Consider the following 26,765-nt stretch of genomic DNA (forward strand, 5'->3'; position numbering starts at 1 on the left):
CTCAGTTTTAAATTTTGACCAATCAAATGGCTGGAAATAAAAAACATATATGAAGTCTCCATTGTGATGTGAAATCAGTCAATTTGATAGGCAATCTAGCATCTAATATGATGAGAAATGTACCACAGGTCATAACAGTTCAAGGTGTCACATGATTTAATATATTCTTTATTTAAATAAGGAATCGCATCATGTGACTTTCCTTACGGTAGGATTTTTTTTATAAAAAAAAAACAAAGCATATTAATTTCGAATATTTTATAGATAACCATACCAAAACCAAACGCCAATAAAAAGCACAAACCTGTAAGGTTTATTACAATCAAGTATTGGTGTGTTCAAAAACCAGGCAGATGGTATTTCATCATATCTCAAGATAACCAATAAAACTGTTCAAATATATTTGTTAAGTGGAAACAACAACACCTACTGTATTTATTTCCTTTGATCTGCTATATACCGTGAAATATTTTTTGACCGCTAAAGATATAAAAGTTCTGGTGGGAAATTATCCAGTACTTTACTGTAGTCGAACGCAAACAGATTTTAAGTGTTTATATCTCTTGTGACCAATTATCTTTTGCACGCTTATTGCTGAATACAGCTTCTATGAAGCCTGAAGCCTACTGAAAGATTTCCAATAAAAAATGTGATTAAGGATTGCACGAATCACTTATCATTAGCTTCTGCCTGGTTTAAAGGCAGAGCTGTACTTAATTTGTTACAGTTGGTGATGAAATGCAGAGTTAATGATGGATATAGATCCAACAGGACAATTTGATTTGCATTTGTAAGATAATGAGTGAAAACAAATCAAATAATTTCATCTTTGTGCCCAATAAAAATCAAATGGTTGTTCCCTCAGTCCTACAAAAACAGATTTTTTTATCTATCATATTTCTGATGCAGAAATATGCAACTTTATCCAGATCTTTTGACGAGAAAATAAAACTTCAAATTTCGAAACCGCAGAAGTACGACTATCATCTGATCGGAGGGAATAATTCTGTTTCTTAGTATACTGTAATTAGCAACTTTGAAAAAGAAAGGCCTAAAGTGTTGCGACAGACTTTTTTTCTCTTTTTTATAATGATGCAGTTTTTTTCCTGATCCGATAATATAAACTTGGGTGAAATTTAAACAAACAAGAAAAACATTATGTTCAAAATTTTGGAGTAATATTTGAGATGCATCGAACAGAAATCGCTCTTATGTAATATTAACATCGTAGTGGCTTTCAAAACAGGCTTTTTTTAACAAAGATTTTTAACTTTTGAACCCGAACATTACACATTCGTAATATACGAGTTCTTTTGTGCACATTACATCCGAAACACACATACATACAAGTACAGTTAAACACTTTTTATAAAATCGATCTCTGTTCGGAGAACCATCAATTTTAAAAATTTAGATTCCAAGCTGCCGATACAAACTGAACTATCTACAACTAATAGCCCTCAAATATCAAAATCAGTTATTGAGGAACGAACCAATTAAAACAAATACAAAAACATAATTAAGAATAGTCAATACAACGGTTTCCATCAGTGCGTACATATAGCCCTTATATTTCTCAAAAATGTAACAAAATACAAAGTTCGTTCCACAACAATTGATACTATTTTATTAACCCCCTGTGGTACAGTACACGAACCACCAGAGATTATATTTGTATAGAGATTACAAATAATATTCCTAGCTTCCCTAGAGGTAGAGGCACCTCATTGTTTCCAATTAAACTATGATTGTACTAGCCATTAGGGAAGAGAAGAAAAATGTTATATAATATGTACTCCTTCAAGTCACACTTTCGTCCATAACAGTCGAAAATTTTCAACGACTCTGCGGGTACGTGATGGTGCTGCTTGATCTCTTTTGCTATGTTTTTCAGACATTTCTTCATCAGGAAAGGCCGTAACCAAAAACTGTTAGGGCTACAATAGAGAAACATATGTCGTTTAACTACAATTGTCTGAATGGACAAGCTGAAGGTAGCAACCATTTTATTTGCATGAAGGAGGGGATTGCTAAGAAAAAAAAAACAAACAAAAAACAAAAAATTAAAATAATAACAATAATAATAAAAAATAAAAATAAAACAAAGAGAAATGTTACCACCTTAATTTGTTTGATATTTCCACGTTTAAAACAAATGAAATATTTTGTTCTCATGGATTTGGAAATGAAAATAACATTAAACGTGAAGTAAAATGGCGCCAAATGATAAAAGCAAGATGAATTTACGTCTGTGCGATTTGAATTGCAGAGTGTTGTGTGGTATGATTCGTTATGAAAATAGTTTTTTAATAGACTGATATCATTAAACAATTTTAAGTTTTCAGTTGGCTTCTCAGTGACTGTAAGATTAGTATGCGGAGTTGTTTGATAATATACAAATTGATTCCATTCGGTCTACATATTTAAATCCAAACAATTTTCATGACTTATGTTCGAATAATTCAGAGATTAATTAACGAGGCACAACGGCGAAGCCAAAAAAGTAATTATACAAACTAACAGAAAATTAAACAGTTAAAAAACAGTAGAATTTGGGTTGTAAAAAGCAAATATTCGCTCTATAAGGGAAGAAAATCCTCAAAGTACAGCAAATTGATTCTAATTTGTCCGTGTACTATAGGAGAAGTCTTCGGTCTCAGAAGCGGTTACATGTATGAATATATCTCGCTTGAAATCGTATGCGCCTTATACACACAGATTGTTATTGTAGTAGATTAGAGTCGTATGGGCACTACTTTGTTGTAATGATAATATTGGCTGTTTACAGATTCCTTCGGTATGCTGTAACATATCTGTTTGTCTCTGTTTCATAGTTTCGTGTTATTTTTGATAGTTAATACATGTATTTGGTATCACACTCTCACAGTTCTATGTTTTACTTCCTGTAAACAGGAATGTATTAAGTTATACAACTGATATCGCACATTCCACACTAATCTAAGCATATTGACAGAACTGCAAACTCTCCTAATCGAATAATTGAAAATAAGCATAATCATTAACCAGATTCAGCAAAAATCATTTGCATACGCCAAGTCAATCAAAAGCGATTCAAAGCTTAAGCTGTTTTACATGCATTCACTGAAATCATAGATAACATAGATAAATGTAGATACTTCCGGTTCTGCGCTAGGCGAATAAAAAGATAAAGATGTACCAAAGCTATAAAGCTGTAAATGTTTATATCATTGATATATATATGAAATTTATATTACCTCACAACAAACCGAATGCAACGTTTTGTTACCAACTTCTTTATCTTTGATAGAAGACTGCAAAGTTTTCAACAATAGTGTTAAGGTACAGTTTTCTTCCTTATTGTTTTGAAATTTAAAGCACTGATTAATACCACATCCTTTATAATGTTTGTCCAAGTATGGTCCTTTATATTTGATCTTTTACCTATTTACACAAATATGTACACCGTTAAGTCCACGTTGTTTAGAAATATCAAAAGAACTCATCGTAGAAAATGGTTCTTGCGTTCCAATCTATCCTACAAATGGTGGCAATATCCAGAAATAATTCGAGGACTTTTTAAATAAAATGTTTTATTTCTTTCTATTCATTCCTCTTAAACTTTTCAAGAAGGTAGAGTAGTTCTACCGAGTTAAACCAGTCTTTATAACGAGGTAAGAAAGACAACTCTAGTGCTAGACCGCTAAAATAATAATGTGACACTATGAAGCTGTTGACGGCTTAAGTGTTGTTTGCATGCTTTTGGAAAGATTTTTTTGCCTAAAACTAATTCTTGGTGTGACAGTTCTTGAAGCTGAACGTGCAAATGTTGCATAAAAGTATTGTGAAAAATTCTAATCTATGTGATAATGACTAAGAGAATAATGTCTCAATTTGCAAACAATTCTTACAGTTTCCTTTTCTGAAACGTCAAGTTTAAATTATTCATTTTTCATATAATAATTTACATACTATAGTAAGATGCATACTTAATAGGATCATTCGGCAAGACAATGGTACTACCGCTAATGACTAATATACTACATAATTCAGTAAATAAGGACATTCACATTGTACAACACCATAAATAGCGCTAGGCCAGGCATAACATGGTAAAAATATATTAAATTTTCTAACAACTATATTTCAGTATGTACATACGCCAGATGGTTTTTCTCACAAGGTGAGCCTACTGACCTTATCTTGACACCCGTTACTTCATTTAATTTCATGCTATTTGTTTTCTGAGTCATTCCAAAAGGGCAACTACATTCATTCATAGTTTTACTTATAATTTTTTGTAATTACATACAAAAAAATTAAATAATATTCTCTATCTGTCTAGGCTTGGAATGTAATTGTTTTGTCTTTAATTGAATGAGTTAAAAAATGCATTAAAATCTTATTCAGATAGCCAATCAAATAAGATTTTAGAAACTTTTAGAAACAGTAATGAAGATTTTCAAATACATACCCTGATTGGTAATTCGGGTACGATGTCGGTGCTACATATCCGGAATTTCGTTGATAGTTCTGTCCAGTCGGACTTGCCCCACCATTGTAGCTTTGGTAGTTATTGTTATTATTGTTTACGCTTTGGTTGTTTTGGATGTTGATATTTTTGCTATTGTAGTTTATTTCAACGTTTTTGCTTACTGGTGGTGGTGGCCTGTAGTTACTTCTGCCATTACTTGTGCGATAGTTTCCATTGTTGTTATATTTATTCAGTGTGCCATGATCTGCTTGGAAAAATGTTGTGTCTAAAGATGGATTCGACAAGATTCTCGAACTAGATGGGTTAGCCAGCAGATCGGATAGTCCGGAAAATATACGATCCTTTGGACGGGATATACCTGGATGATCGTGCGTGTCATATCGTCGTCTTTGTTGGTTCACCGGTGTTAAACCATTTACTTGGGTGAAAATATAATCCAATAATGGCGCTGATTTTCCCTGATTCAACTTGTTGGTTAAAACTGTTGCGGTATCTGGTCCCCGGTATACATGGAGGTTACGGTTTCCGCCTTTGTTAATTGCATTAACTGGTTTCTGATGTCGGTGATACTTGTTATCTGGTTGTAGATGCTGAAACAAGCCTGTTTTCACATTGTTAGTAGCTATATTTCCGATCAGAAGATTGTTTCCATTTGATATAACACCATTTATATTTGTGCTCTGTGGCTGGCTGTATCTGTTTGGTGATAAACCTTTGTGAATGGTGTCAGAATTTCCGGTATAAGAAGCCGGTTGAGCATGCCCAAAATTGTTATGTGATCGTTGAGGAGCAGCTTGAGCGGGTTGGGTATGAACAGGAGAAATTCTGTGCTGTGGTGCACGACTTTGAACAGGTGCCCTTTGGGGTACAGGCCGTTGCTTTCTGATAGGACTAACCTTTACCCCTGGTGCATTAAATTCCTGTAGTTTGGGTCTATCAACGGGTATCATATTGCAGTAAACCTTCCTGGTACCCAAGGGCTGAAGTGGACGAAAGTTGTCCCGGATGTACACGGGATCAGATTTAAAAACTCTACTAGCCACTGAATTGGCACTACCAGTAGCAGCCACGTGTTCATGAATCTTCTCTTGCAAATGACGGAACCTGTTCAACTACAAATATATGAAATAGTTGAATTTAAACTCAACCTCAAACTTTTGAAGTGGTATTTAAAACGGTTAAGTCACAGTCTCCGTATGTACCAAACAGTGGGTGAACCATGCTATACAATTACCTATAACTGTGACAGTATAAGTAAACTAGTAACGCAAAAAAATCTATTCCGTTAAGGTAAAGTCAGATATAATTTCATTTCTATGCACCGAAAATGAACATTTTAATGGCATAAAACACAAAACCTTAATTTTGTTCTTTTATTTAAAGGAAAAATGTTCAAACATGTCCAGTGCTGCAGAGATCACCAGTGGTCATTTCAAATAAAGAAGACTTCCTTAATTGAAATTATATTGTAAGATCGGCGCGTTGTTTGCCATACACGGTTCAGATTTTCTGATATTGCCATTTTTCCCAATTAGTATAAAGACCTTTACTTAAATAACACATATAACTACTGAATATTTTTTTCATAAACAATTAATGATTTATTTTTAAGCTAATCGAAATTGAGTATACACATGTACCTGACGATTTGACATCCTGATTGTATTTGCCATGACAAACCACATCACACTTTCGTAACAAGGGGGCGTGGTTAGACTACCTCTGTAGTGATAAAACTGTTTTGTGTTCCTTGGTAGAAAGTCCATGACACGGATATTCGTTAAATTGGTCTTGGCACCTAAAACATATTACAAGAACTAGTTTCTTTGATTCTGCAAAAAATCTCTACGAATAGTTGAATACAATTTAAATAAACTTAGATCCTCTTATTGTTTAATTCGGTCACTACATGCTGGATCTAACAAAACTCCGTTCTACTTTTGGTTCAGAAGATCTAACAGAATCCCGACCTGGTTTTTTTCAATCTTTAAATAAAGCATTCACAGTCACGATTGGTCGATCATAATCATGTAGGGGTGTCTTCTCACTTAGCCAACATTTTGTATTTCAGGTACCTACAGGTAATTAAATTCATGTAGGCTAGGTGAGACTTTGTAATTGTTTTTACTGCAATTATTTAATTGATTGGGGCCTCTTCCATGGGGAATATAATAATTATTCAAGGTAAATGTGTCAATTTGTTGAGGTTTTTTTTATAATATGCAGGGGTTTGATAGAAAAAGTAATAAATATATATATATTTATATTTTTTTATTTCAGAAATAATAATTGATTAAATCACAATTTCAAGCAATAACACAAAAGACTGAAAGAAGAATGGAGTGTTGATATACCCTACATGCAATGACTGAATGAGACATCTAGTAGGTCTATTTTGAATAGATTGAATTACATAAAGAGATCATTAAAAACTCTTATCAACGCATAGAAACAAATTTCCATTAAAAATTGCCTAAAAACCAAAACCTGTCTACGGAAGAGCAAAAGCTGTTTTTGTACAATGAAAAAACCCGACCGGTACATCAATTAATTTCCCCGTAGAAGGAACAGTTTTCAAACATGCCTAAGAACAAAACAGTACATATGCCAATAGAACAAACAAAGCAAAATGAATTATTGCAAAATACTTGGTTACCAATGGGTTTAATCTTTCTGTGCGCTATCTTAATATACAGTTCTCTGATACAATTAAATTTTGGATTTAGATATTCCTATATATTTAATTCTAATGCTACTGATGACAGGTTACTCCTAAAAACACGTGTACAGCGAATCGAAATAACCATTGGGTCAGTGCCACTGTTGGTGGACCAAATGTCCCAGAAGGTATTCACCAACGCAGTATTCGGACTTGTCTGAACCCGAATCATATCAGATTTTTTTTTATCATAATTAGCAAAACTTGCAGTATGAAAAGTTTAAGAGTACACAAAACACACAGACCTAATTTATTGTCTTGCACAGAGTAGAACCTCTCGGTGATGGATTTTGGCTTCCTATTTTGATAGAGCTGGTTTTAAGTACTCATTTTAAGATTTAGATATCCCTATATTTTTGATACTAATGTTGCTAATGAGAGGTTGCTTCTTGAAACACATTTACAGCATATCGAACTTTGCAATAAATGTTATTTTATACACATCATCCAGTACGTAACGTGAATTTATAATACTCCCAAAAGACAAGAGAGAAATGCACGCAATAACAGATACGTAGAATATATCATTCTTTTTGTCAATGACAGAAGTTTTATGATGACATTTTCAATCCCAATTAAAGTCAAATTTTCTTTTCTAATTAACTATAAATGACAATTGTTAATTAGTTAAATGACTTCGAAGAGACGATTTATGTAAGACCCAATTTTGTATTACGACCTGATTACAGGAAGTCGTTATGAAATTTTGAAAAGATTACCGCTCTTTAATTATCGTTAGTTAGAGATGGAATTTCAATGATCATTGTCCAGACATTGGCAGCTTATATGACAAGTTCAAAGGCGGTCAAAGACACACCATCAGCACTTAAATGCTTGAATACGTATATCTGTCTGGAAAACTAATGGCATTTTTCAAAAAGTAATCAAGGGAACAAAGCCTTTAGCGGAAATCAAAAGACAAAGCTTACACAAGGAAAGTAGACCAGTCCGGGGTAGACGAATGAGGAAAGAAACTATAGCACGTTGAACAAATCGGTTTAAAAAGCATGGAAATTCCATATAAATGCAAACAGAATGTATATTAATGTACTTTCTTGTATTGAAAATAACGAAAATAAGAATCAAATTAAAAATATCAAGAGGGAAACAACTGACATTTCAGCCCAGAAATAATAATCAGTTCAACAAACGAATATAAAAATCGAGATTTGGAATAATAGCAGTGTATTTAAGTCTGAGGCACGAAGAGATTGGAAAACACGCGAGCATAAACAGCTATGGAGAACTTTGTACTGGTATAAGTTATATCTAAAAATGCCCCCAACACCAACGAATTTTAGTCTGAGGCACAAAGAGATTGGAAAACTCGCGAGCATAAACAGCTATGGAGAACTTTGTACAGGTAAAATTTATATCTAAAAAAGCCCCCAAAACCAAAGAATTTTCAAATGAATTCAAATCATCTTAAAATTTGGTAGTTGATAGTGATAGAAATCAATGCAACATAAAAAAGCAAAAACAAAACAAAAACAAAAACGAAACAAAACAAAAAAAAAAACAAAAACAAAACCAAAACAAAACAAAAAAAAAAAAAAAATAAATAAATAAAAGAAGGCAATAAGGAAAAATCAACCTTCCCCACAAAAAAATGAAATAAAATAAAAAACATATTAACAAAACAAAATAAACAAAAGATGAAATACAAAAAAATATACATACCATACTCTATGATACTGTCAATACCATTAGCCAAATTTTCAAATGCATAATTATCGTCGGGTACAACCTAGAATTCAACAAAAAGTTTCTTCTTTAAAATTGTATTTCTATAAGCGTCGACCTAGTGAAGTTAAATGATACTTACAACATCAACAGGAGATGATTGATTCGTATCGATAATCATTTTATAATTATGTTAATTCATCAAGATCATATTTTTCTGGTTGTGTAAGCCTCCGAAGTGGATCATCATCATGGCAATCTCAGTAATGATTAAGATGTTAGATAAAACAAAGGCGACAACAAAATCTTGAAACATAACCTTAAACATGATCAATTTTACTATACCTCAACAAAAGTTCCAATTACAGCGAGACCATCAGGCATCTTCATGGCTTCTGACAAATTACCATAACGCTTGGCGAAATGTACGAAGTGAATCTGAAATAGATTCACAAAAATAAAGTTTTATTATTCTATTTTATCCTTTGATATCCTTTTGGTCAAGTGTTTCTCAGCAGAAACCGCGGAGGATAGCATGCAATTATAAGTCGAAACAATGACAAATTGAATTCATATTCGTTTAATATGTCATGAGTACTCCTTCAACAAAGTTGTGGATCTGCTAAACTCATGTATAGAAAAGCTTACGACATAAATAGCACTACGCCATACCTCAGCCGGTCTTTTCTTGCTGTCTAGTGCATGCTCTGAGCCAATGCTATTGTTGTTACCCCAATGCATGTGCATCTCTGCTAACTGGTAGTCTCCGTTCAGATGGGCTCCACGTAGTGTAAGACTATCCGTGATGGCCATACTTGCTGAAAAAGTCATTAAATATTACAGACAATAAGCTTTAAATGTACATCAATGTGTCCTGCATTGATTTTGACATAAAATACTATTCAGGTTTTCTGTGGAAAATTATGGCCTGATTAATAATTAAAATAGGTACTGAGTCCGGGTAAACTTTATTTCTTTTCAGTAACCCTTACAATTTTACAAACCAAAGTATATCAATAAAACCTGCTGCGATAAAGTCTTGAATTTTGATTGGGATTTTGATAGGTTACTACTATTTAAATGAGGTAATTCACAACATTTGTATTTGAACTCCAATCATTTAGGAAAAAAATGGAACAATGAAATGTGTTTCGTGGTCGTAAAGTGACGTGTCTAAACTGCTGAATGTTTTTGTCTGAATAAAGAAGGAAGTAATTTAGTTCTTTTTGACGAACAGAATATTGACACAGGAGGCAATCTTCTCTGCAGACCTATTACGGCTTCCTGATATACCTCATATCAATCCCCCAGCTAATTGAATCTACTAAACAGGATGTGAAAAAAAAAATAAATAAAAAAATTACAAGGCACAAGCACTACTCATCACAAATCCACGAAATCATTTCCGTTGTACTGTACTTATTTGCATAAATAGGCGGCATTGAGTACTGAGTATGGCAGAGGTGTAATGCTTTGAAATAACGAAAAAACCCTGTGTGCAGGCGGTTACACAGAAGAAGAAGTAAATACTACACTGCGCTGCCCTCTTGTTCTAATAAACACTGTATGATAAACATAGTACATTGTATCATTTCATTGATGGCAAAATATAAATACAAGTATTTAGGAAAGAAAGAAATGTTAGGTTGTATCTTTTTTTCAAACATACGACTTATGTAATGTGTGAAAGAGTTACGTGTCACAGTTAAGTAAACAATACGCTGTTGTCCAAATGATTATTTTACTTATTTACCAGTGTGTCCATTGTTTTTAATGGTGTTCCCAATATACTTTTCATAGCCGAAGAATTGAAAATCATCCAACCATGACGCATACTCGACCTCCCCTGTCCTTATATCAACAGGTGACTGTCGGTGCCCGCCACATGTCGGGTAATGGTCCAGCCAATGATTTGGTCCTGTGTAGAAATAAAACTTAAAAAAATATGTTCTGAACGCTCTACCAAACAGATTAAATTTTTGACCCTTGGTCTTCTGACGAAGGCGTAAAATAGAAAATTTGGGCACCTTTCTCCTTTTTATCATGTTTTACCTGATTTATTGAGTTTAGTTTTACAAATGCACAATTAGAATTACAATTACCATTTAAATGTGACATCTTTTAACTTACTGATCTTTCCTATGAATGACTAACTAAACTACGTCACAAATAATATTATTGTTGCTCTACTGTATACTGGTATGTTAATTTTATCAATTCTAGGACTGTCGGAGGTTGAAACAGTCCTTATTAGGAAATGTTTGCAGAGTTTAGAAACTATTGAGGTGATAGCATTTGCAGGTACTGTTGAGGGAAAAGAATTTGTAGAAAATGAATTGGATGGAATAAGCTATGGATTAATTAATTAAAAGAAACTTTTATAAAGTTGTTTGTAAGAAAGTTCAATATCTTCAATAACCGGCGGACTCTCTGTCATTCTTCACAGTAATCAGCACAGATACTAGCTGAATATATTCCAGAACACTTAGCAGAATGAAGAAAAAGGAAATGTAAACTGTTGTGTTTTTTTTTCACATAATATACCATAAAATCAAATTTCTTGTTGAACTGAATAAGAAACAGTTGACTACATGATATAAAACACTGTGACTGTTAAGTTTGACGTTTGTTACAAAGGAAAAGAACATGACTAATAGTATAATTAATTGGATAGAGTGAATAACCAAATATTATCACGAGTGCCGAAGAACGCCTAAATTTAACGAGTGTGCGGAACTTGTTCCGCGCACGAATTAAATCCTCAAGCGTTCTTGGCACGAATGATCATATTTTGGTTATTCACGATATCCAATTCATTATCATATTTATTGTATAGATTTTCTTCATAATTTATCAATATTTTCAACATGAGGTTTTAATTATGTACTTGGCGGGAGAATGTCCGAGAGTGAAATTACCGAATTTATTTCACAGTGTGAATTATCGAAATTCATTACACTGGGAACATTCGATAAAACTCTGCTTTCTATATAATAATTTGATTTCTTACATTTAGTTAATGTAATTTAGACAATCGACCATATTTGTTAGGTAATAAGGTAGCTATATTCTGTAAGTTTAAAGTTCAGTTCAATTTAACATAAAAAAGATACATAAAAAGTCAGTTGCATGCAGTCACACAAACGTGCTTGCCTACAAATTGTTTTTCAGTCTCGAAACTTTTTTATCTAGATTTTTGACGTCATGGGATTTTGAACGACGACACAAAACATGACCGTGAAAACATTTTCTTACAGGAATCATGACAAAACTGTCGTTCATGACATGATCATATCTTTCGGAAACACAGTGTAGGATAAACATTTCAAAAGAACATGTCATTCAACTAATTAAAAATTCTAAGGTTAAAAGCATGGAACTAAGTTTTGACAAGGCATGGAATTTCACGCAAACATGCATTAAGTTAAGGAGATTTATGACTCAAAAACTGTCCATATGCATGATATGTTAACTAACTAATAGTCAACGTAAATAGTTTTTGTAACCTAATGGCAAAAACAGCTTAACCCTATTTTTTTTCTATTGTACTATGATGACATTCTCTAAATCTGAAAATAAATTGACAAGTCCTCTGACAACATTGTCACAAAATGGTGAAAAAAGTTCAAAATAGATGTAAAAGTAACAAACTTTAATCAATGTTAAAAAAAAAACCCAAAATAATTATCTGTTGTTGTCGTATTAAATACAATCAGCTTTAAAACTGACAGTGTCATTTCTTTCAGTACTTGCAGAACTTACCGCTATCACCTACATAGCTCCAATGATGTCCACTGTGGTCCTTGCCTGTCTCTGTAAATAAAAGAAATATCCATAAATAATCATACAGCTCCTAAAAACGATAAACTCATCATTACATCACTGTCAACCCCATTTCCTTTTTACATTTCCATTTCGAATGAAATACCAGTCCATATAAAATTTAAACACTGCCAATGGTAAAGTGATTCATGGTGTAGAAAAACCAACCAAACAAACGATGCTTTTTCAGTGTACATAAGCTACTTAAAATATCGTCTCATTACTAATGGAATCCCTATTGTATTTTTACCACATTTTAACATTTGTATATTTCCCTTTATTAACTATTGTTTTAACTTAATTATTTATAGCTTTGAAATTAACTTTAAAAATGATTTCTCAACGTTCATTCAAAAAGCCCCATTCCTACCTCCCACAAAATATAGAACAAGAAATTACCCTCTCCGAGGACGGCCAAGTGTGAATGTTTCGGTAAAAAAAATACATAAAGATGCGACAAAGCCATTTATTTAAGTATTTCACTTAAAAAAGGTTGTATAGTGCAGACGGTGCAGTAAATATGATACAAGAAATGAGCTCATTATACTGCAAAGAAAAAAGTAGTAATAGAATGTTTCCTCATTAACCAGGACACTTAAACACAAAATAATGAAAGCTTTCTTAGCATTTTAGTGATGCCAAAGATATATAAGAACACAACGCTCTTCGTAGTAGCTTTACAAAACATGCAATGAACACGACCACTTTGGATAAACTATTGACACAGATGTGATAATAAATCGAGGTAACCCTATAGTATAAGTGGCTAAAACGTGTTCGAAATAGCGTTGTCATGATAGCATTGTTCTGCTTTGTACATCAACGTTTTTAATTATGCTTCTTGACATGCCACCGGAGTGGCAGACGTCATTTTTTTTGCTACATGCCGTTAAAGTAGAAAGGTGATGAATCAGAAAATCGACTAATGAGCATTCTTAACTCGAATACGTATTACCGAAAACCAATGCGTAAAAATCAAATAAAGATCACGAAGAAAATATCTTCAATCATAGAAATGTAGAAAAATCTGTCTAAATTGTTTCCGGTTTTTAGGTAATAAGTTGTCATTTTGATTAGCACAAGCGAGGTGTCAAGTGCAACCTATCAGCGTAGAACGACAGTTTTTCATATAAATTTCATGTTTTGAGATTAATTAGAATTTTATTCTAATTTCATTCATCTCAAAATTTCTCATGTCGTAGAAAAGTTACCTTGTACATATCAGTATATCACAACATGCACTTTGGGGTATGTAGTTTAGGTTACCTTGTACCACACATCTGTTAATATTTTTAATTTTTTTTTCTTAATAAGAAATAAATGTTTTGACGTACAAAACGTTGAAAAAATTTCTATACGTCAGAATGAAAAGCAAAACTTAGATAATAAAGTGAAGAAAAAAATCAATGGATTCATAAGCACACCAACAAAACTAATGACCTGTCTTTAAAGAGAAATAAAGTTTAAGTATTTTACATTTTATAAATAACTTTTTAGCAGATTTTCAAAGAGTGGCATGCCTTCAAAACGATTCTATGTTATATTTCTGAGGGATTAGTTCTACCTGGAGAGCTATGAAAACATGTATCAATTAATAAACGGACAGACAATTGCATTTATTTACCACCGTTTTCAATTTGCTAGAAAACACTTGTACGAACTATACACTTTTCAGTTTTTTCAAAGCATTAGTTTACACCATATGATTATCATATGAATCGAGCACAATATGATAATCATATGATTTGCTATACATATGATAATCATATGTTTTTCACAAACATATGATTGTCATATATTTTCAAGCAAAAATTAACATATGAGAATCATATGATAATCATATAACTATCATATGTTAGATATCATATGATTTTCATATGATTACCATATGATTATGATATGAATCAAGCACCATTTGATTATCATATGTGGCACAATTTGCTGTGCATACATATGTACTAGCAATTTAGAACCCATCTGATCATGTGATTTGAATGTTTTCGTACACACGGGTTACCTTTTAGTTATTTATACTGATACACAGATCAGCAATATAAAATACATACATGTGTACAAACAAAGGAGCTGACCATATGAAAAAAACTATGGGTGACAAGTCTTCTTATTTGATTTTTAGTAAATAGTAATCAAGGGAACCAAGGTCCTGACGAAAGTCAAAGGAATATATTCCAGGGACAAGGACCAGACATATAAAACTGGCACACACAACAAAAAGCAAAAAATAATCAAAATAATACATACAAAATGACAAAAGTAAATGAGCATCTTGGACTCCACTAAAACTGAAAGCATATAACAGGAGCACCGGTATGGTCAGCGTCTTCAACTTTTCTAGAAACACCCGCCGAGTTGCTCATAAAAAATCAAGTCCGGAGTTCATGATGACGATCATAAAACTTTTGTATTGACTTCAATCTTGTAGACATAACCCTGTTGCAGAAGCTTTATTGTAAGAAGCTTGATACAAAAAGTCTGCGTAGTTACGACAAGCTCTGCCTTAACGTATGAGTTGTGATATGAAAACTCCATACACAGCTGCTGATGGGATGTTGCCACAGTTAAAAGGAAAGTTGACAATACGGAATAAAAAGGCGCCTGCACTTTTTGTTTCAAAATATTAATAGATAAATAAATAAATATAGTCATACTAACATATGAACTGGTCGAAAAAATATAACGATAGTAAACATACAAATCCGATAACATACATCAACCTACATTTACCTTTAAGTGTGAAATTTGTATTAAATGACTAATACTAGGGTTGACATGCAATTGTCAGAAATGGTAGGAAGTTTGAAAATGAGTCATTTACCTAAAAGCAAAGAAATGTCTTCGAGACATTCTATTTTGATGTCTTTTGTTCATTGTGGTATTTAAGCAAATATCTTCAAATATGTACTGACATACCTCGAAATTCTATATAAAGATTCGAAAACTACTTTGATGTCTTATTCATTGTGGTATTGAGGCAATCATTTATTTATGGACCGAATTGACGTACCTCAAAATTCCATAAAAAGATTTGATACTATCTTTCAAAAATAATTAATTTTCTCCTCCGGTTTCCTGGTTCAGTTAAAACTACATAGTACATAGTAAATGATACAAGTTTTTGTCATTAAAGGTCAACTCTCTTTTTATGAATCAACGTACGTTTACAATCTGGCTATAAGAAACTTTGTCTGTTACAATCGTTTAGTTTTTAGGTACCTTTGTAAAATTAAACGATACAAATAACGAGCGTAAGCGTAAGCTATCCCCACATCTGCCCATTGGTCAGTGGTCCTTTTCACAAAATATATCGTCACAAAATATATCGTAAGTGTAAAATTAGTCGTAAGTTATGACGTCATAGTAAATCTAAGTATTGTTACGTCACAACTTACGATTAATTTAACACTTACGATTTTTTGTGAAAAGGACCACTGTTTCTTAACTAAACGATAAGTATTTAAATAAAACTTTGAACAAATGTAGTATTTTATAGACTGTTCATTTGTAAAACACCTTTTCATTAGTGAAATAGAAAATTATTTTATTTTCAAGTCATGCCTTAGTTTGTAAAACCCCCTTTGTTCTTGGATAGCAAAAACTTACTTTCTATGTTGACTCTTTAAAATGTACTTTTATAATGCAATTATATTCTAGTTCTTTATTTTAAGAAATGTTTTTGCATTTTGCGTCTTTTCGACGAATTGTAACTAACAACAACATTATTCATGTACAAATCTTCTGATTTCTGACATAAGTTATTCAATACAATATATCACGTGCTTTATCTCTTGGACACCAAAGCCACCACTTACGTTAGCTTTTCATTTCAGAATTATCTTGGAATTTAAAAAAAGCATTAAGACATGATAAATTTTAATATTATTATGCAAAGTTTATGTTTGTTTGTTTGTTTGTTTGTTGGGGTTTAACGTCCGAGCAGCAATATTTCAGCTATATTCAGACGATGAACATGAAATGGTTAATGAAATGAACATGAAATGATGAAATGAAAAAGGGATGGGACACAAGCACAATGGGGTCGACAAATTTTGATTGCCACCGGAAATAGGGAGAGGTGGGTAGGGTCGGGCAATTCAGCCTCCTGTGGCGGAGCCCTATGGTTCCTACTCCGGGAGAATACCACAGTAGGGTTCTTTAACGTGCGAGGAACGTGGCATCTTTCCCAACACGATGCACCACTATGGTTTGCGGTCAGGTTTTCCGTATTATAGCCTGACAACCCCAGCATGAAACACGCCAGGGGTGCCCCATTCAACCACCTGGGGCACACATCCCAGTTGCTCTGTGGGCAGAGCGCCCTAGCCTCCGGCTAGGGTTCTGAGCACTATTTAGTCGCCTTTTACGACCAGCTCAGCGCTGCTGTAGGCCCATTCTTTTAACTCCCGGACCTGCACGGGGCGCAAAAGTGTATAGATCGTCTTTTAATAATCATATACTTCAAGGTACAAAAGCAGAGGGCACTTTCCTTACCGGTGCACCTGGTTCAAGTTTCCAGTTTTTAATGTAGTCCGAGTTGCTCGTTAACCTTTGTTGATTTGTATGTATATTATTTGGTTATTTTCGGTTCTTTGTTGTGTGTATGTCGGTTTTCCATATCTTGTCTTTGTCCTTGGATTTAAGATTTTTAATTTCTTCTAGAATCTTGGTTCGCTGGCAATTGATTACTCTTGTTTTTAAGAGTAATCAAGGGAACCAAGATTTTAGCTGAAATCAAAAGAATGTAATCCAGGGACGTTGACCAGACATAGAAAGCAAACACGACAAAGTACATAAAGTAACTAAAATAATACATACAAAGTAACAAAAGTAAATGAGTAATTCGGACTCCACTAAAAATTCGGAGCATGGACCAGGTGCACCGTTAGGGCAAGCGTCCTCTGCTTTTCTAGAAACACCCGCCGAGTTGCACATAAAAAGTCAGGTCCGGGGTAGACATATGAGGAAAGCAAAAATATGACCAGTTGAATAAATCAGTTTTCATGGTACAGATGGATACACCGTAACGATCCATGATGACGACCATTAAACTTAGTGATGACTTCGAACTTGTAGCAACATAAGCCTGTTCCAGAAGCCTAATTGTAAGAAGTCTAGCGCGATACAAAAAGTCTGCATAGTTATGGCAAGCTCTGCCATAAAATATGAGTTGTGATATGAAAACTCCATACGCAGTCGCTGAAGGGATGTTGCCACAGATGAAAGAAAAGTTGACAATTCTGAATGAAAAGTCATCACGTTTGTCGTAAAGTTTGGTAAATAGTTTTCCTTTACCATCGATCACTAAGTGTAGATAAAATTATGAGGTTGACTACACAGTGTCTGTCCATGTAGTATCCTTTATCGCAAGTTCTTTAGGGTAGATGCGATGTATCAAATCCCCGAAACTAGGATTGTTTAACGATACTACGTCATCTATAGAGTAGAAACTGAGACTAAAAAATCTAGCCAAAATCAGGTTCATAAGAGTGAAGGAATAGGTCAGCAAGTAGAATGTTTTGACAATAATTTGACAATAATGACCAAAGCTACAATAAAGTGTAAACAGGAAAGTAATTATTCATGCTATAGATGCCTTTGTTGTGAAATATTTCAATATTCAAATGATGGGTAATAACAAAATTACAGAACTGATATAATCTAGACTGTAGTCATACGGAATAGTCAGACGGAATGTCCGTATAATAAATGGCAATATAAGGGTAAACATTTCATTTGATTCGAAACCAATATTCTGATCGGTTGGTTCTTGAAGTGCAAACCGGATTATTTTGTTTATTGTTATTGTTATTGTTATTAACTTTACAGTTTACAACTTTACATATTTTTATGCACCGTTCCTTTTTTAACTGTTAACTGCCGGAATTCAGATCATTTAGTTTAACCTTTTCAACAGAAACTTTCCTAAATTGTTCCTTAAATCAACAAATCAAAGTTGGCTTTATGATTGTCTAATCTAAACCATTCGTCGGAACACAGCAATATTATTCTATTTTCGTATTAAGTATGAATAGTACAACTGGGCTTGTATTAGCCTCTTTTAGGTAGTAATGAGCTTTTAAATAATAAAACTGTAGACTAAAAGACACATTTAAATAAAAAAAAAACTCTTTATGTTGTAGTTGTGAGGACTTATGAATTAAATCAGATAATGTATGCAAAAGTAATAATAGAACGGACAGCTATGACAAAATGATAGTTATATAAAGAAAAAGATACTAATAATAGGTAAAATAAAAACTATTTAAGTTTGCTGTTTGTTTACGAGTGTAAGCACATATAACTATGTATTATTATCATTATCATAAACATATAAGGAAGCTGGTGCATGAAACAATGAACACTTACAAAAAAATAAACCCAAACAATCTAACAAAGCAAAAAAAAACAATAAAAACAAAAAACAAAACAAAAACAAAAACAACCCCCCCCCAAAAAAAAACAAAACAAAACAAAACAAAATACTAAATATGTAGTAAAACAAGTAAATTGACGTTGTTCAATTCTAAATGCAGCAATGATAGCATACTTTTAGTCACAAAAATTGTTTTGTGCTTTAAGGAGGTCTACGTGTAAAAAAAATACAAACGATGACTTAATGAAAAACACCTGAACAAAACATAACTATAATACCATTGCAATAACCAATGTGCCCTTCTAGAAGATTTTTACTACGTGTGTCTAAGCGTAAAACATGTCGTTCATTTCAATGATATCAAAACTATTTAAATTTTAACTATTCGAGCAAAAAGGATAAAAACAATCTTAGATATCTAACTACTTTGACGAAGTAATGCAAAAAAGTGTAAATCGATTCGCATTTTATCCACAGTGAAGCTATAAAATTGTCAGTTTTGCAGTAAAAAATAGTTTACCTGTTCACGAAATTGAAAACATACACCAGGAAATGAAGAATGTACTAAATTAATTAAATTAGGATTAAGCAATGATAGCAAAAACTAAATATGACATAGAATATGACTGTTCTCTTCGTAATGTAGCTTTTGAGGATCTCTTCACTCAGTCCCTCTAGCAGTTGATAAGAATGACAAAAATATAATACCCCAATAATATAACGCACTATACACTTGACCTAAGAAAAATGAAACTAAAATAATCATTCCTAGAAAAACCGGGATAGAAGACGCAAAAATAAAAAAATATAGTAGTAAAGCAATAACAAAAGACATAGCGCGATTTGGGTTTTAAGCATAAAGCAAAAATATGTAGTTTTAAATTTTCCATCACATGACAAAAAACTTTATAAGTTTAATTTGCTACGTGAATAAACCGCACAAAAGGTTCCTAAAGTAAAAAAAGTATATATATTGAAAACAATTACCACTTAAATTCGGAGAGTATCCATAAAGTAGTGAAATAACTGTCCACATGAGATCCATCCGGACTTCATTATCCCTTAGAATCTTCACGTGTTGTTATGTTTCCATTTCCAAAATAACTCCAGGCACATCAGCATGTAGACAGCGAAGTAATTCTTAACACGTATCGCTGATTTATATGCATGCAGTCATAATAGTTTTATATGCCAGAAGTAGGAAAAATTGTACAAGGTTAAAAATTAATTGTCTCCAGCAAAATAAAGGAAAGAAAGACAATGTTAACTAATTAGCAGTAGACAGGACTTCATGCAATGTGTGAATTTGTCTTATGATGTAAAGTTGAAAATTGACTTTAATTGTTTTTTGTTTGCCACAGGAGTCAGACAAGGAATTTTTATCAATACGATGCCCTTTATGGCTTGTGATATGACTAATGTGGAATTTTGATTTTTTGGCAATGAGCAATAATTCTTCCGATACTGCGTAAACAGATATATGTCAAGCAAAATGGACAAAAAACCCTACAAATATGTCAGCCCATGGCTTATGTAATATTTTAATATTATTGTTATGTCATAACGAAAAAAATGTATGTGCTTACTTAAGTGTGGTCATAATTTTCCACTGTAAGTGGAATAAACACTATTTCTTTTCAAATATATATGACAAGGTATCTGGTATTTTATCCCGAGTCAAATATAACCCGGAGTAAGTGCATACAGGAACTACAGTGTTCTTTTTTCCTTGAAAATTGACGTCTTTACTGGGCAAGCATATCTTTACAATTCTGTTTGAAATATAAAGTTTAATTACATGCATACCCCCGAAACTAAGTTTTAGAGTTATATACTAATACCCCTGTCTTTCTGTCGCAAGCGCGCATTCTACCAAACTACTATATGGATAGATACATTTTATAGAAAGAATTCGGTACAGCTATTGAATGCTGTTTACACCATATACCACCCTAATGTCCTCAACACCATTTCTGATAGACCCCCCCAAAATCAGAGAATCAACATTAAAATTTTCTTTGCCAAATATTTACACTGTTACATTTGATACATTTATCATATCAATAAATACTTTTTTACATTTTAAACTAATTTCCCCATCCTCCCTATCGCCCCATACAACATAGAATTTGAAGTTTTCCCCATCATACGCATCAATAAGTATAATAAATGTCTGAAGCCTGCAAAAGGAGATAATCAAATTAAGGTTTTAAAATGCTTATAGAGTGCAACTTCCCTTGATCCACTTAAGGGTTTTAATAGAATGATAAACATCATACGCAATACATTGACTATTATAATATTACCAATATTGGTTTATTTCACCAAAAGGAGATAATCAAATTCAGATAAATCGCATTTTTTTCGTGCGTTTGCTTTTAGGACTTATTATTGGTTTAACATTTTTTTTAGAAAAACTAACGGTGCTGCATTTTCTCTCATACTGCTGAGCAAATAGTAAAAAAGGTAACGTGGCTTTTAACCACCAGATTAACTTTATTTCTGCTAAGGTTTCTCGCACCTTTACATTTTCCAAACAAGTTTATATTTACAGATTTCACGGGAGAAATGGATATTCTTATATTTTTTCTTGTTTTAAACGCTCTCCCTCCACTCCCAAGGGTAAAATGTAGATTTTACTTTCTAGTTTGGAGATACGATATCACTTATTATTGAAAGGCAATCGATATGTATTCAATTATATAGTAGGTGAAAGCAGATTTTATAATCCAAATATTCATTTCCCACCTAATCTCATTTAAAACAAAACAATTATAAAAACTACAATTATGAATAAGTGATTGATGCTGTTAAGTAGTTCTCCACATAAGAATCATGCAAAATGTGATTCATGGTTGGAAAGCCTATATATTTTTTTTTCTGAAATATCATAGTAAACGGAAAGTAACCCGTGGTTTTTCATGTAACCCATTTTCATAGGAGATAAAAAACTATATAGTATGTACTGTAGATTTCAAAGTTAAGAGAGATAACTCTGGAAATGACACTCAAATACAACAAAATCTATTGGATTTTTAATGTTGATTACCTCCTATGAGCAGGCAGATATGAATGAATAATTACCCATTTCACAATATAGACTCATCAAACAACTTAATCACAAAAAATAAAAATATAGCCTTTTCTGGGATGTATCACATTTTTCAGATTTTGCATGATTCTTACAAAGACTGCTACTTAATTTAATACAACTGCAAACAATAAAATACGTAAAATACGTGCAATTATTACTGTGTCAAATAATTCCCGTTGATCTTTGATAAGAGTATGTAAACGGATATTTTCTGAATAATTGTTAGATTAAACTATACACCGGACGGAAGATATCATGGTTGGAAACGTAAAATCAATGGAATCGGAGGTCTGTCAGCAGTCAAAAGAATACAACCAAAGGAAAACAACTATGCAGGTAAAATAAACACACCGAACAAAGAACATGCAATAACCAAAATAACACGTACAAAGAAAAAAACAGTAAATGAGCAAACCTGACTCCACTTAAAACTGGGAGAATGGACCAGGTGTACCGATAAGGTCAGCGCATTCTGCTTTTCTAGAAGCATCAGACAATTTTAAGATACGTTTTAAATAGCATATAATATGAGTTTTTAACTCTTTTTTTTTATATGTTTCAGATATTATTTTCAAAACATTCAACGTTAAAGACGAAACAATATATAAATGAAAACTATTTTCGCGATTTTCAGTATTATTTGAACCAACGAAATTTAAGTCCTTTCGCCATTTCACTTATAATTCAAGGAAGGCCATGAGCTGGATATAGCTAAACATTGTTCCTTCTTTTGGATCAAATCATCTAAACTGGTCATGCGAAAAGCATAAAGCAGTAACTAAAAGTTGTCTAAAAGTACTTACTTGGGTCGACCATGCCTCCATACAGAAGACTCAAAGTGAGCATCACTGATAACTCCCCCATGACACCTTGTTGTCTGAACGGTCCTCAGATTACTGACTGACACTGACTGTAAAAATCACAGCAATATCAATACACAATTAATTACCTCGTCTAATTTCAATATGACAAATTATTTTTAACTGACATTTATTGTTTAAAAGAAATCAAAGACTTGTGAATTTACGTCATTTGTGTTAGAAGTGTCTCAGATTTTTTATAAGGTGATTGTTGAGATTTCTGTAACATTTTTTAAATATTTAAATCCGAATAAATTACAGTGTTGATTAAACAATTTAAGACATTCAATACTGAAAATCATAAAAACAACAACAACAACAACAACAAACAAAAAAAAAAGAAAAAAAAAAAAAAAATGTGGTCTAAGAATGTCATTAACCCAGGGATGGAGTTCTGAAATTAAATGCCCTACTTTGATTAAAAAAAAATATATTTTTCTCAAAGTATTAACCTGGGCCAAGATGTAGCGATATGAAGGACACCTTCTACCATAAAAAACATTGAAAGGGTGTACTTAAATCTGATAATATATGTTTTTGCTTCTAGTAATGAAAAATTCAGATGACATTCTAGGTGTGAACATAGTTAAATATGACACATTATTTATTCTTGAAGCACTGCATGGTTTGTTTATTTATGACCTTTGTATATTCCTTCTGCTCCCATGTTTTAGTATCGTACATACAAAAGATGAAGAAATGGCAATGAAAACACATTCACACACCCTTTTACTATAAATGTCAACGGGGAATGGATGAAGTGTAAATACATTTTGACCTGATGATAAACCACCTGCAAATATGTTGTTAAAATGTACCCCCCCATGGCGTACAGCTTATCATTTTGATTTGTAACAATTAAAATTAAATAGTGTAGCTACGTGTCACAATATCTGTATTAATTGTAATTCTCTTAGGCTGTAAATAAAAAAAATATTTACATTGCAGTTTCATAATTTGGAAAACCAAGATGGATTTCCTAACTCTGGGGGAAGGCGACAATCATATCCAGTATTCATACTGATTCGTTCACAAGAAGTATACATCTTTGTGTATTTATGACAAAGGCGTTTAGTCAACCTGAAACCAATATGGCCGCCGTGAATCATAAAAGCAGGCATGTATTTCCTACAAGAGGTTATTGAATTTCGAACAAACGTCTGAAAATTAGTTAAAATTGATATTCAGGTTAAATTTAAGTGGCTTCTGTTCTTCACAATGTGAAAAGTCAAACTATATTATCACAAGAAAAAAGTTGGTGAATTTTAATAATGCTTTTTTATCTACTTTTATTCTAGGGCAAAGTAACGCGCATGGTAAGCTTATAGCATGTACGTTGGGCAATGTAAGAAACATGTACTTACACTAATGTTCTGAAGACCCAAAAAAACAATTGTATAAATAACAGTTTGCGTTTCGTCATTTCGAAAACGATACAGTAATTGATACTTATATGACACACTGACACAGATTTGACGCATCTGTTAATATTAAATTATTAATCATAGCGAAAACATTCATTGATTATAAATAGCTATTCATAACTTATCGAGAGTCATGGAATAACTGAATATTAATTTTTAAATAAGTTTTATGAAAGAAATACTTGTACAAAGATAACTAATTCCACACCTTTTTGACATTTGGATTACATTTCCTTGTGAATTTTAGAGTGTTAAAAATTTCTAGCCATTTAATATAGTATCTATTCGCATTTGACTAATTTTCGGAATAACTAATAAGGGAATAAAAATATAATAATACCGACAATATTATTTAGAGCTCTCTCTTTATCACAATAAAAGACAATAGGAAGAAAACTCCCTCCTTGAACACCAATGTTATCAATGTTTGTTGTACACATATTAGTAACCTCTCATTGATCGTTAGAAATAAAAGTTCAAGTTAAAAAAAAATTAACCTTTTGATGCTAATGAGGAAAATACTTTTAAATTTAAACAAATAAATTCAACAACAAAACTTCCATATCACCGAATGAACCCGAAACACATTATGAAAATATCAAAACATCCGGACATATTCGTACATGTATGTCAAAATCTCCGGTTTGAACTGTTAACACGATTATAATTGAATTTTCTAGTAGTTTATAATCACAATTATTTTTTATGCTGTGAGTCACATGTTTTTCCTAGCATAGGCTTAAAACAGCTTTTTTTCCTTTGAAATATGCTTGAACTTAGCTTTGGTCAACCGCAGGAATTTATTTTTGTATTATCTTTTAATGCATGATTTTGTACTTTGATTTTAAGTGGTGTTATCGTAAATGTTTTTGAACAACATACGGTAGCGTTCCACTGCACTGATAATAATTCAGAATTTATATCAATTTTTGGCAGCTGTTGCCTGTTACCTGTAAAAATACGAACTGGATAATATGTTGATGCCTTTTACAGTTTTACATTAATAACGATTCATTTTCTTTCATAATTTGACAATTTTGTTAAGAACATTTTGTTTGATTAAAGATCGTTATAAGGTATTACAGGTGAAATTTCTGTCACATTGAAATCGGGTTGCATGTAAGGCCATAGGTCAAATTTGTGATGATTACAATTATGAAGACTTTTCCTCTATAAGACAAGTCTAAAAACTTTAAAAAAAATCTTCAAATACATCGCATTCTAAGCAGAATATAAAGATATATAGACCAACAGTCCTCTTGACCCTGCGGCCATGAAGAAAAAATTTTTCCAAATTTAAGGGGAGGCTGCTGCGTTCACCCCTATGTGGAACATACAGAATAAATGCGCATGCTCAGTTTCTAAAGAATTTTTATACGAATATGCTAAAGTTTATCTCAAATTAGAAACCTGTCTAAACCAGACATGGTTTTATGTTCTTTATCAGTATTACTTCATCATTGTAAACCAGTGTAAACCAAGCACCTGCATAAACAGAAAAAATATCTTGAATCCGACATTGGATTAGTTTAGACAGGTTTTACTTTATCTATATATTGCATTTTTTTTCTTAGGAATGTCTGCTAAGAAAATAAACCAATTTAAAGCTATGATAAACTTGTCAATATATTTTGAGATACATAAACTGTTTGGCAACTAAAATTTTTAAAATGATTTACATTTTATTCACAGTTACTGTTAAATAATATAAGCAATAGCGTATGGACAAGAAATTATGAGTTGAACAAAGCACCTTATTGTTGACCGTTTTTATATCGTATACATATCCCCGTTAGAATCAGGTAGTCTTAAGCAGCGACATACATTTGTTTCCTCTATAACATATCGCTACTTGCAGATCTTCCGAAATTTGTGCTTGGAAAGCACATCTGACATCGTTTTTGGAATCGGACAACTTAAGTACAAACATTCACTTTTGCAGGATTCCTGCATTTTCAAAGAGGGTAAGGAGAGAGCTCGAACGCAAGACCTGTTCGGGACGAGCGTGGTTTGGAGACATGCAAATACTTATAAAAACACTGATACCTATAAAATGTTTTTAATACTAAAATACACCCAAGAAGAGCCCAAAATATTATATTGATCTGTTGTAAAAAGATGAAGATAGATATAATTTTTCCAAAAAAAAAAAAAATAAATAAAAAAAATTGAAATACATTGCATAATTTTGCCGCATTTGTTTATATCTTACATGTACATACATTTTTTCAAGACTCTGTCGGAGCATCATAATTTGTTTCCAAACAATTTGAAGGCACATAGCAATACAAAGGTGTA

The 26,765-nt window shown here is 32.5% G+C and overlaps 1 protein-coding gene across 3 annotated transcripts; it reads right to left on the bottom strand.

Annotated features, from left to right (window-relative positions):
* Positions 1 to 243: 243 nt before the first annotated feature.
* On the bottom strand, positions 244 to 23,091 carry LOC148606526 (uncharacterized). 3 transcript variants are annotated; one of them, XM_088545621.1, is made up of 10 exons: positions 22,987 to 23,089; positions 12,639 to 12,689; positions 10,630 to 10,794; positions 9,549 to 9,694; positions 9,222 to 9,314; positions 8,874 to 8,940; positions 6,115 to 6,272; positions 4,454 to 5,586; positions 3,237 to 3,293; positions 244 to 1,937 (listed from the first exon to the last, which is right to left on the bottom strand). In XM_088545621.1, the coding sequence occupies exons 1-10, from the start codon at positions 23,045 to 23,047 to the stop codon at positions 1,754 to 1,756; spliced, it is 2,115 nt and encodes a 704-aa protein (XP_088401747.1). In that variant the 5' UTR covers positions 23,048 to 23,089; the 3' UTR covers positions 244 to 1,753. The 3 variants fall into 3 exon arrangements, with proteins under 3 accessions (XP_088401747.1, XP_088401748.1, XP_088401750.1); XM_088545622.1 differs by lacking the exon at positions 22,987 to 23,089 and adding an exon at positions 20,077 to 20,235; XM_088545624.1 differs by lacking the exon at positions 3,237 to 3,293 and having other exon boundaries at positions 22,987 to 23,091.
* Between the last annotated feature and the right edge of the window lie 3,674 nt (positions 23,092 to 26,765).

This window comes from Perna viridis, chromosome 9, assembly GCF_037379345.1.
Source record: "Perna viridis isolate PV_CMFRI_1.1 ecotype Kerala chromosome 9, ASM3737934v1, whole genome shotgun sequence".
Lineage (NCBI taxonomy): Eukaryota > Metazoa > Mollusca > Bivalvia > Mytilida > Mytilidae > Perna > Perna viridis.

Excerpts from the sequence above, each read along its gene's own strand:
- LOC148606526 (XM_088545621.1), bottom strand. The coding sequence starts at position 23,047 with ATGGGGGAGTTATCAGTGATGCTCACTTTGAGTCTTCTGTATGGAGGC. Across the intron at positions 12,690-22,986 it reads TGGAGGCATGGTCGACCCAA|AGACAGGCAAGGACCACAGT; the intron begins GTAAGTACTTTT and ends TTTTATTTACAG. Across the intron at positions 1,938-3,236 it reads TGCATTCGGTTTGTTGTGAG|CCCTAACAGTTTTTGGTTAC; the intron begins GTAATATAAATT and ends TCTCTATTGTAG.